At 42.0% G+C, this 12,481-nt stretch overlaps 1 protein-coding gene across 2 annotated transcripts in view; it reads right to left on the reverse strand.

Annotated features, from left to right (window-relative positions):
* Positions 1–232: 232 nt before the first annotated feature.
* st3gal5 (ST3 beta-galactoside alpha-2,3-sialyltransferase 5) overlaps positions 233–12,481 on the reverse strand; it is a 19,943-nt gene continuing 7,694 nt past the window's right edge. For both annotated transcript variants that reach the window (XM_017423157.3, XM_017423158.3), the window contains exons 3-8: positions 9,441–9,564; positions 7,773–7,982; positions 5,611–5,747; positions 5,245–5,431; positions 3,097–3,255; positions 233–1,095 (exon numbers count right to left, since the gene is read on the reverse strand). In XM_017423157.3, the coding sequence (XP_017278646.1) occupies positions 838–1,095; positions 3,097–3,255; positions 5,245–5,431; positions 5,611–5,747; positions 7,773–7,982; positions 9,441–9,564 (1,075 nt within the window). In that variant the 3' untranslated portion in view covers positions 233–837. The remainder of the gene's footprint in view (positions 1,096–3,096; positions 3,256–5,244; positions 5,432–5,610; positions 5,748–7,772; positions 7,983–9,440; positions 9,565–12,481) is intronic.

The following is a 12,481-nucleotide window of genomic DNA, read 5'->3' on the forward strand; positions in this document are numbered from 1 at the left end:
GGACTGTCGTCACAGCAACCCGTCCCCGAACATCAACAAGACCAAAAGGAGCTAGTCATCGACGTGAGCGGGACAGAAAACCTCAGCTAGTCCACTCGATACCTCGAGCAGCGCCTCCATCGCCTCCCGCTCTCGTCCTCCTGACTGTTAGATGACCAAAAGGAATGAAAAATGAGCCCAAATAAAGTCTCCCACCCGATTACATCACTTCGTGTAACCAAGCAAACACTGGTCATTAGCAGATTTGTATTTTAATTAAAACAAACTCTGAAACAGAAACAAAGCTAAATATCTCGTGTTCCATTTACAATAACATGACTTTTTTTTGTGTGAAGTTAACTCACCACACAAGTCTAACAGTGACTGATGCAAAACAAATAATAGGAACATGCAGTTAAATCAGAATGACTTAGATCTGCTGATAAATATTGTAGAATTAGCCCAATGAACAGCTTCTAAAACATTTAGGAAAAACAGTATTTTACAACTTGAAGCCTGCTTCAAAAAATAAACAAACACTACATTGTTTGAACATTTGATGTCAATGTAAAAAAAAAGTTTGACAGACTGTCAGAGCGAGAGCCAGCCTGGCTCCATGTGGACCTGGAAGAGTGACCGTGAAGCCATCAGACGGTGCTTTGACCTCTACAGTCCTCTACTGACCTCACGTCAGTTTCACTCACATCCTCTGTGCTTCAAAAAGCACTTTTCTGACCAATCATAAAATGGGGTTTGTCTCTTCCTTCATCCACACCAGTTCCTGTTGGGTTCTAGTAGTCGTATTTATTGTGAATTCAGCAGTAATGTAGACTAAATGGGAAGGTGGTGGTGGTGGTGTCAGCTGGAGCAGAAGGAGCAGTGGACCCCACCTGTCAGGTCTGTGATGGTCCCTTCTCTGACAAGCCTCTGAAGGAACCGAGTCTCTTGGTTCACGTTGTGCATTTTCTGCTCCTCTATGAGGCTCATGGGCAGGTGGTCATAGTAGTGCAGCGGCGCCCCCTGGTGGGAGAGGTTGTAGCCGAAGCCCACCAGGCTGACCTCGTCGCACAGCAGGCTGGCCAAGTTCAGCGCAGCCACGCCCAGGGTCGGCACGTTCTGCAGGCACAAAAACAAAACGCAGGCAGTGCTTTTATTTTGAAGTCAAAGAAATTTCTAAAACAGCTCACCTCTAGAGTTTCTAGAGGGATCTTTCATCACGCAGTTCTGCAAAACGGGCGTACAGACCAGCCCGTCTCTTAGGCTGCCTCTGGCCGTTCATAAAACACCGATGGATCCACACAGAAGTGAGCGTTCAGAAATGAAGTGAGCAAACTTGACGCTGCTAACTGTTGCACGTCATTTACTCAGTACCATGTAGTGACCAACACTCGTCTTTAGTCTTCTTCCTCAATTACTTGTTTAGATTAGAAATGTATCTTTTGTGTTATTATAGGCCATCTTGTATATATTGTACTGTTGTGCACTTTTGTTCCGTGTTGCACCGTGGTCCCGGAGGAATGGTGTTTTGTTTCAATATGTACCTGTATGTATCCGAGATGACAATAAAGACTCTCTGACTGACATTATTCATCCTCAAAGCCGGCCTATTTTTTCACATGTCGACTGTTTTCAGCTCTGGTACTACCTCGCTTCACAGCCCAAAAGAGCAGCAGGGGTGGATTGGCTTTGACCCCCCTCCCTCCGCCTCAGTCCATTCAGAAATCACACAGAGGTGGCCAGAAGGCATCTAAGTCCTGTCTGAGGTTTTGTAGGAGGTAGAGCTCTCTTCTCCTGTGGAACCAACTTCCAGTTTCTAGCGCAGGCTTAAAGGGACAGGTTGGTATTTTCTGAGGTGATCTTCTGCCAAATGATCGATAAGATAGAAACTATTGACAACTGTTTGACCAAAACATGACTCAGCCCTTCGACACAGATGGACGCGGGTCCTGAGCCTGATTCTTCCCGGTTAAAGGGAGCGGTTCCTTTTCACTGTCCCCTCCATGCTGCTCGGGATGGGGATTACAACAAAGTGGAGAAAAAAAACAAAACAGTTCGCTGGTTTTCTTAGACAACTCTTTACAAATTGGTATTTTATAATATACTGGTTCTGATTGGATTACTGGGCTGAAATGACTAACTGAGTTGGATTTATGATGAATTGGATATGTGGCAACTTGTTGTGAAGTGCCGTTACATTAACTGAATTACTTCCATAAAGAGGAAATGTATAACAGTGTTTGCTCACTAAGAATATGCAAAGTAATTGTACAGGATGCTGTACTGTACGCTGAATGTAAGGAGAGTCCTCCTGAGACCTGCCCGCCCTGCATCACATTCACTTCTGTTGAACGTCAGCACATCAACCTTATTAACTTTTAAAATACTTTATTTCACCTTTTTTATTGGGTAATTGTTAAATACAATCGAGTTGTGATGTCTGAAGTCCTTCACTACTTAAGTAGGGGAAAATAAAAACACACACCAACCCAGAGCTCCCAGCACATAAATGGCAGAGAGAAGTGGCCTGTATTCCAATTTCGGCTTACTGCAGTCTTCGCTTCACGATTCAGCTACGTTTCAATTGTAGAAACCCGTTTTCAGGAACTAAGACAGCAGAAATAATCAACTCATTTGAATGTATGCTTCAACTAGTGACTTCCCCGAGACTGAACCCAGCAATCAGAACAAGGAAATAAATCTAATTTATTTATATAGATCAAGGGTCGGCAACCCTGGTCCTGGAGGGCCACCATCCTGCATGTTTTACTTGTTTCTCTGCTCCAACACACCTGATCTGAATCAATGGGTGATTAACAGGCTTCTGCAGAACATGAAGAGGTGATTTAAACACTGAATCAGGTGTGTTGGAGCAGAGAAACAAGGAAAACATGCAGGATAGTGGTCCTCGAGGACCAGGATTGGAGACCCCTGATGTAAACTGGAAAACCTTCAAACTGAAGTTTGGTTAACATTAGTAGGTTTTGATGTTGTTTTTTTACTCCAGTTCAAGCCCGACTCAGTTAACTTTCTGTCAGTAGATCCTCTCTGCTCACAGTAGCTACACTTCAAGACGTTTACGACCAAAATCCTTCCAGTTTACTCTGCGTTTCTCGTTACCTGGTCCCAGCCCCACAGACGCTGCCTGGGCTGAGGGTATTTGAGGAGGTCTAATGCGGTCTCTCTGATGATGTGGGGGCTCAGGAGTCTGAACCTCGAGGGCTCCAGAGGAATTTCCTTGGGCACCTTCTGCCAGAAGAAGATCCAGTCCCACAGAGGCTGCGACGCAAAGAACAGCTTTACAACACAATGCAGAGATGTCAAACGTGAACAAACCAAACACTGAAGGACACTCAACTGTACAGACATGGAGAATCTCTTGACTCCAGGGCCACTATCCTGCATGTTTTACTATTTCTCTGCTCCAACACAGCTGATTTGAATCAGTGGGTGATTAACAGGCTTCTGCAGAACATGAAGAGGTGATTTAACCACTGAATCAGGTCTGTTGGAGTGAGGAAAGAAGTAAAACATGCAGGATGGTGGCCCTCCAGGACCAGGATTGCCTACCTCTGCTCTAGATGGAAGGTATTTTGCAGAGAGGTTTAGGCAGTAAACACATTACTGAAGTTGTTTTCTATAAATGAGAAAGCGGAAAAGAGTTTTTGTGTTTCTAACAGAGATGCACAGACTCTGGTTTTGTGAACCACTCCAGATTTATGATAATTGTACAGCTCTGACCTGCTGATACAGATTTTTCCAAGACAAATTTCTTAAAAAACAAAACAAAAAACAAAATATCCACTCCTTTATTTTCTTTACCCACTTTTCTGTGTAGTGTTGCAGGGAGCTGGTGTTAATTTTCAGCAGTCCATCACAGGGACACAGAGACAAGCAACTATTCACACCTAGGATCAGTTCAGTTACCAATTAACCGAACATATCAGTTTGTGATATGTGAGAGAGAACCGGAGTTAACCCACACATGCTCAAGACAGAACATGCAAACTCCACCCAGAGAGGCCAGGGTTTTTCCTGCAAACTTCCTGCTGTGAGGCGACAGCTCTAACCACTGCAACACTGTACCGTTCTCAGTATAAAATGTATTTTTAACAATTTGTCGTGCTGCAGCTTAAAGCTCCCCTCCACACTCTGATCCCCAGAGACTAAAGTGTCCAATAGTAAAGATGATTAAACCGCTGACTGAAAGTTTTTACACTGCTGCTCAACCCAGCATGTTAGCATGTTGTCAGAGCCACAGCAATAAACATTATCGGGTTTAACCAAAAATGGTTGGTTGGTTGAAATTCAGCGGGTGGCTTTACAAGACTGAATATGGTAAGTACTTAAGTGAAAATATAAATATGACACGTGCCAATTTATCCTTGTTTACCAGTAAAATGATGCTATTAAATCCAGTATTAGATATGGTTTGTTTTGTTACATGTAGTGATCCAACATGCAGCCTGTGCCACTAAAAGCACAGCATAGCATCTGGCTGTTTTTCAGTTCTCTGTTGTTATTCATTGGACTTGATGTGAGACGTGTGTTGGTGCTTTGTTTGCACTTTTCCATTTATGTTAATTTAATTTATTTGTAAATGTGACTTAAAATAGGTGCAAACATTTTTTGTTTAAAAAAGTATTTAAAAAGTGCCTTTTTTGCAAAACTAGTTGTGTAAATATTTGACACAAATATCTTACAATGTCACATAATAAATAGCCATATTTTCAACTTTCCTGTCAACTTTAATTTTTTTTTTTTTTACTAAATCACGGGCGGCCAGTGATCGGCCACCTACCACTTTTCTGGGGGAAACCCTGTGCTCCTTTAGTCCTCTTATTTTGCAACTGTTAGGTAATTAAGCTAACCGAGATAAGTACCAAAATGTGACTCAATTGACTCAAAACCACATAATGTTAGAGTAATAATACAGCTCAGATGTCTGAATGTTTTGTCATTATTACAGAAACATCAGAAGACCTGTCGATGTCCTGTTTGTTGTTCACTGACAGCCCTGTGAGTGTGTGTGTGTGTGTGTGTGTGTGTGTGTGTGTGTGTGTGTGTGTGTATCTACATACAACCTGGGCAACTGACATCAAATCACAAAACATTTTGGGGCACTCAATTTACCACCATGCATGAACAGACACATCAGAGCTGACCACTAATTCCAAACTGATGTGAACAGCCTGAAAGAAACCCTGGCTATGTAGGCGCTGCTTCGGGCTCCAGGCGCCTGAAGTGACGGAGCGCTCCTGAACTCACCACACTAAGCCTGTTGATCATAGCATAGATCCAGCTGAGGTCAGCTCTCTTATACACCACGGCTACAAACACAGCATGTGGGTCTGTGTCAACCCAGTGGTGCGGCGTGCCCTCTGGGTAACTCATCCTGATGCTGGTTCGATTTCCAACGTCGACACTGAACTCTCCCAGAGGACCACTGTTCAACCTGAAACACAGAGACGGTCAGGCTCTGCATGGAAACTTGGTCACTAATACTGATGGCTCCCACCAGCAACTCAAACACAGACTGATGATGAAACAGTTTCTTTACTCATCGTGTTATCTGCATTTTGTTTAAGCATGCTGGGTTTACTGAAGTCCACTCATCACACGTGCAGCTCTAACCTGATTATAGTGTCAAAGCGGTCGATCAGCGGGCCGAGCTTCAGGCCTTTAAGGATGCCTCCGTTTCCTACGACCACACAGCGATGACATTTATCCATTGCCCTCTTCAGCAGGGGGTCATATTCAGGAGCTGGCAGCTGAAGACAGTCAAAAAAAAAACACATGTTGGCACTTTGATCATCACAAAATGAGTTTTATTTGACCAAGTGGCACCGTGCAGATGTCAGGCATGAGCAGCCTTGTTGTGTAAACTTTTTAGGCTCCGTCAGAAACCCGCCCAGGCTGAAACTGCTGAGTCACCGTGAAGCGGCAGACCAACCAAACCCATTCAACAGCTAATACTCATTCAAAATTTAGACTCTCGCATAATCTGAGCTTCATAAAACTTTCCGTGTGACAAGGGTGGAAATCTTTCATCATGTTTTCCAATTGTTTCATAATCTTTTTAAAACCGCACACACACAGTCATACTGAGCTCCACAGGTTCAAACACTGAGTACCCTGAAGATGACTTCATGAAAACAATTAAACCACACCTGGTGACTGGGTGCAGCACCTGTCCTTCAGTCTGCTACAAGCAACCAACCAGTCACAAACAGAGAATGCATTTTGAACTTAAGCCACGTTCAGATTTATTTTTTTCTCCACAGATGAGGGTCCTTGTTGGGAAACAAACCGAGCAGAGGGGAGGATGAAGCAACAACCAATTTAAAAGCAAACAGGTGAGGAGGTTTGCTAGGGTGGCTGAGAGAAAAATACTTGCCTGAACGAAGTGTTGCCAACTTAGTGACTTTGTCGCTATATTTAGCAAGTTTTCAGAACCCTCTGGTGACTATTTTTCTGGTGTTACTGGAGGCTGATTTTAAAACGAGCATCGTTCTAACCAGCAGTAGGTGCTGCTGTCAGTCCTTCCCTCTCCCAGAGTTCTCAGCGTGCCTCCCAGCTGCAGTCAGAGCAGAGGATGTTCACCCCACAGCACTCAGACCATAAAGGAATCTAGAAGAGCCAAGCCGCCACTGACTGATGACTCAATTAAATGAAAAATTCTCTCCAAAATAAATTGCCACACTAAAATAACAGCGTCTCTTTTGCCGGAAGGTGGGAATTGTGATATTTTAAAAACAGCAACAAAACAAACAATTGACAGAAGAAACTATTTGTAGCTCTAAACATCATTAGCCTGTTTTTAAACTCACTTTTTGTCTCTCTGACAGCATTATTCCTCTCTGACCAATTACGCTTAACTAAATGATAATGTCATTTAGTGACATTGAAGAAAGCCAGTAGCTACTTTCCTTAATGAGGAGTTGGCACAAGTTCAAAACTGTCAAGACTTTTATTGAATAATAAGATGTTAAACCCTAGACCAGCTTAGTGGAGACTTTCCTTCCTTCAGGATCATGACAACATCTCACAGACAACTGTCAGAAGAAATGACTACAAAAGTTGTTTTTTTTCCACCACAGTTAAAGACTAACTGGAAGTTGTTTGAATGTGTATATCATTTTGCTCTACTGGGCTTTATCATTATTAGGAGTAAAAAGCATTTAAAACAGGTTGCATGGGTCTAATGAAAAAGATCTGTATTACCAAGCAGGATCTGCACATACTGGGTTACGTTAGGACATCTAGATTATTTGTTTAAAAAAAGAAATATAACAATCTCTCTCAGCGGTACTACGAAGCTGGTTAACAACTTTAAGGCAGCCCAGGTTTAAGGAGTTTCCCTCAGGAATGAATAAAATCTTCATTCATTCATAGACTCTGGTCTATGACAGGTGTAGTTGGGATAAGATGAGCCATTTCAGTCATGATTCAGGAAAAAAAGGCTGGTGATTGCTTAAAATAAATCGGTTCAGCAGTATCTCCATCATTAAAACATGGAGGTCGGACATTTCTCATAGCATATTTGAATTTTTGTGCTTCAATCCTTTTCCCTTTAGATCCGTGTCAACTTGTTTAAATGCTAAAAATCAATAAATCTTGACTAAAATCCTGACAATTATGGTTAAAACCTTAGGCCAACAACTAGCTAATAAGAATGCACCCAAACTGGAAACATGACACCCCGCAGGAGGATGGCAGCTAAGAGATACTGACACCTAACCTTCCTCTATTATCATATATTAATTAGGTCATCATTTATTAAAGTGGTGGTTCACCAGCTGCAGCAGGTCCTCTACTTTGCCTCTGAGACCTCGGAGACCAAATGGCGGCGGGTAAACGAACAGGTCGTCAGAGAGCGACTTGACCCTCCACAGGAAGGGCCGGGTTCCTCGGCTGGAGGGCGGGAGCTCAGCCTGCAGGTTCTGCCTGGCGCCGCTTGGACGACACTGACCCTCCAGAACTCTGCGCACATGTTCATGCACGAGCTGCGGGTGAAACGGAGACAAACACGGTAGCATCAGAATATTTACTGTATGCAAGAGGAACCCTGCTTAACACCACGTGTGGACTTGTGAGCAACGCCTGGGTAACATGAAGGATAAAACGTGTAATCGGGGCGCGAGCACAACTGCTGGCTGGTTTTGTTTGTCAGGTTCATAAACAGATCAAAGAGCTGAGCTCAGACCAAACAGGAAGACTTCACTTTGCATCACCTCGGATTTTAGTGTTTCCCAGAACTGTTCGCAAAACTTTCCTCTCAGCTGAATCACTATTTACAGAAGCAAAAATGTATTCAGGGTTCGTATACACTTTTGCTTTTCAAATTTACACACTGAAATGTACAGATTTCTGTTCCTTTCTGGGACATTTTTGATGTGCAGGTGCAACTATTTACTTTAAGTTACATACCACACCTCACAGAAGATGTGTTGCACAGGCAAAGGGGAAAAATAAAAAAAGAAATTTAGCCTGTTTTCATGACAAATTGTGGACTGAAACAGATCAAGTCTTCTCCAGAACATAAAGGTTAACTTTATAAAACTGTTTCACGCAAGTAAGACAGGAAAAAGCTCAAAATGCTTTTAGGGCTAAACTTGTCAAGTTGCCATCACCGTGTGGCATGTGGCCAAAGGTCAGCATTTGTAGAGGCAAAATAAGGCCCAAGGGTGACAGGTGGCCCAATCTGGCTCTAAACATCCATGTATAAAAACAAAAGTTAGAAAGAAATGAAAGAAAAAAAAATAAAATAAAATCAGGATTTTACTATGGGTACTAAGCAATGTTAAATCAGAGTTCAGTCTTTTTATTAGTTTACAAAGAGAGCACTTTTTTAACTATAACATACTCCTTTGCAAAGTTTTGAGGTCAAAGACTGTGCTGACAAACATGGATGGGTTGAGTCAAAAAAAAAAAAAGGACTAAGGATAATGCATTTTCTCCCGTTCAAGAACTGATGGCAAAATTAACTGTCACTATTGTTAGTTCACAGGAACTTGTTTAATATGCTAGGAATATTACAAAACTCTAATTATCTTTTAAAAAAAAAGAGAAAAACTAAGACAAATTTCTCAAAGGGGGATATTAGGGTATATTTTATTTATTTTTATTTTGTGGCCCTTAGATCCCATTATTGAAGTCAAAATGGCCCCTGGGAAAAAGTGTTGCCCACGTGTGTTATAGCTCAATTTAAAACTCAACTAGGTTCACAAAATGTTTCTGAATGTTAACTAAAAATGTTTTTTTTTTTTTACATTTACATCCTTTATTATAAAACAAGAGCCCTACCAACAGTACATAATACACCCGTCAGTAAATTGTCAAAGTAGTCAAAATTCAAAGCATGCATTCCTTCACAAAACAATCCTGAATACATGTAAATACATCATTTACCAGTAAACAAAGTTTCAGTAAGGCAATGTGACATGCAGTTCTGCTTTCCTCACCCGTCTATGTGCAGGGCTGACGTGCAACTCAACAGCTTCTCTCGTCTCTGGCTGAATGAGCGACAGCAAGATCAACCCCAGAGCCAGCGAAGCCAAAAGTAGACATGCAGCCAAACCACCACGCCTACAGAAACGCAAGTAGAGAAACGAGTACTGTTACACAAATAGGATATGAAAAGGTGTCATCAGAACAGTTTGCATGGTGCAAGAAGACAAAGACACTGATGTTAATGTGATCTAAAAATCAGACGGGCTCTGGTCAGAGAGGTACAGAGGTGTCTCTGTTGACAGAACAGACAGGAACTACTGAAGATTCAGAGACATAGTAAAAATATTTTCTTGTGTTTAAACATCAGCAAACTGTAAGCAAAGCCTGATGGGGAGTACAAGAGGAGAAACGTTAAAGAAAACATTTGAACATGTTTTATGGTTTTATTCTTAAAAGCATAAACATTACTTTTAGTAGCCTTGAAACCCAGCACATACATGGCAGAGAGAAGTGGCCTGTATTCCAATTTCGGCTTACTGCAGTCTTCGCTTCACGATTCAGCTACGTTTCAATTGTAGAAACCCGTTTTCAGGAACTAAGACAGCAGAAATAATCAACTCATTTGAATGTACGCTTCAACTAGGGACTTCCCCGAGACTGAATCCAGCAATCAGAACAAGGAAATAAATCTAATTTATTTATATAGATCAAGGGTCGGCAACCCTGGTCCTGGAGGGCCACCATCCTGCATGTTTTCCTTGTTTCTCTGCTCCAACACACCTGATTTGAATCAATGGCTGATTAAGAGGCTTCTGCAGAACATGAAGAGGTGATTTAACCTCTGAATCAGGTGTTGGAGCAGAGAAACAAGTAAAACGTGATATAGAACATTTAAAAATAGGTGTGGTTGTGGTGCAAAGTGCTGCATACAAAAACAACAAATTACGACAACCATTTAAAACAAAATAAAAATACAATACACACACAAATCGGAAAAAATAAACAGCCCATTCCTCAACTTTCATGCTGTATTAAAAGCCAGTCGGAGCAAATGTGTTTTGAGAAGAGACTTAAAAACACCAAGATTTGGAGCCTGTCTGATCTGGAGAGGCAGCTGGTCCCACAGTTTAGGAATCAGAACAAGGAAATAAATCTAATTTATTTATATAGATCAGGGGTAGGCAACCCTGACAGGTAATCCAAATTGAGCTCCAAGTCAAGTAAACTGAAGCAATAAAACCTGAACAGCTAAACACTGAAACCGAGTGAGGACTAATAAGAAGCTGTTGGTGTTTTCTGCACCTGCAGAACTACATTCTTTACAAGAAACCGTTCAACTCTGGAGAGGCTCCAAACAAACCAAAGCACACAGTTTCTTGATGCTCCACCTACTCTGACAGGTCCCGTCAGCTCAGAGAAGGCGCTCATCCTCCTCCAAGTTGCTGAACTTTGCCGGCTGCTTTTGTGCTCCAAACCCGCCTTTGCTCGTGATAAAACGAACAGGGTGAAAACCCACTGATAATATGCAACTGAATCTGCTGAGATAAAGAGATAAGAGGCTGCAGGGAGACAACAATGCTGTCTGACCAGTTTCAGAGGCTCTCAGTTAAAGCTCTTTGAATCCCAACGAGCTCAATTGTTTGCCTCTTGGCGATATGAAAATAAAAAGGAACTGAAGACAACTCTGTGGTGCAGACACCTATTTTTCTGATATAAACCTTTCACACCAATGTTGGTGAAGAACTTGTAAATGATTTATCTACAAATCTGATTTGGTAACAAGATTTACCCCTTGCAGAAACTTAAAAAACAACTTAGAAAAGTTTAAATTGTTAATAGCTGCTTATATATGTTTTGTAGCAAACACAAATGTGCAAATGATGGTGCTGTTAACAGCATTGGGGGAACAAAAATAAAAGAGTTGGTTGATTTTTCTATACATTTAATGTAAGAAATGTTGAGTAGTAAATGTCCTGTACTGAGACAACAGGCTGTCTTAAGATATGGTTCCAGAGTTTATCAGAGACAATTATTCAGCAGCCGGTCAAGAGTTGGACTGATCAGACATGCTGTACAGGACAGCTCTGCTGAGAGTAAACCAACCCACACAGATCAATATCGTCTGCTGAAGGACAACAAGGCATGGTTCGAATTAAACAATGTCTCAGAGAACTTTACTGGCAGCAGGCCCGCATTTGGACGATTTGGTCTACACAGTCCTGTTGTCGTGCACCATCTGTCAGGCACGGGACAAAACAGCTACTGTTTCAGCTGCCCCATTACAACCTATCAAGTTTCCAGAGGGTCCATTTCAGCACATTGCTGTCAACATTGTGAGTCCATTTGAACATGGAGCTTACAGAAGCAAGTTTGCCATCACCCTTGTTGATGTGTACAGTGTATATGAAGTGGAACGCTTTAACAGAGCACTAAAAGACTCCATTCAGACATCTCAAGCTACACGACGACAGTGGAAGCCTGCGGTTACTGAAATGCTTCACAGCTGCAGAGCTTCACCTCATGTGCCTTTCCAGCTCCTCGGAGGAAGACCAATGAGGACAAAACTGGACATCCTGTCTCTGCCTAAAGACAATGGACAGTACGACCTTGTTAGTGAAAAAGTGGCTCCACAACAAGCCAAAAGTTCACTTTACTCTAAGGTTGGTAGATGGTAAATGGCTTGCACTTATATAGCACTTTATCTAGTTCAAGGACCCCAAAGCGCATCATACTACAATCATTCATCCATTTATTCACCCATTCACACACTGATGGCAGAAAGCTACATTGTAGCCACAGCTGCCCTGGGGCGTGCTGACAGAAGTGAGGCTGCCATCACACCGGCACCACCGAGCCCTCTGACAACAACCAGGGCAATATGTAAGACTTTTTCAACTGATATTCATCAGTCCAACAAATGATGACGGGCAATATATTTGTGCAGGCGACGTCTGGACTTTTTTGTGGGCGGAGCAATGTTGGAGCAATTCAGAACACAAAAATGGAGGAACTAGTCGCTAAAAAAAAAAAAAAAAAAAAAAAAAAAAAAAAA

Source organism: Kryptolebias marmoratus, linkage group LG9, assembly GCF_001649575.2.
Source record: "Kryptolebias marmoratus isolate JLee-2015 linkage group LG9, ASM164957v2, whole genome shotgun sequence".
In the NCBI taxonomy this organism is placed as follows: Eukaryota; Metazoa; Chordata; class Actinopteri; order Cyprinodontiformes; family Rivulidae; genus Kryptolebias; species Kryptolebias marmoratus.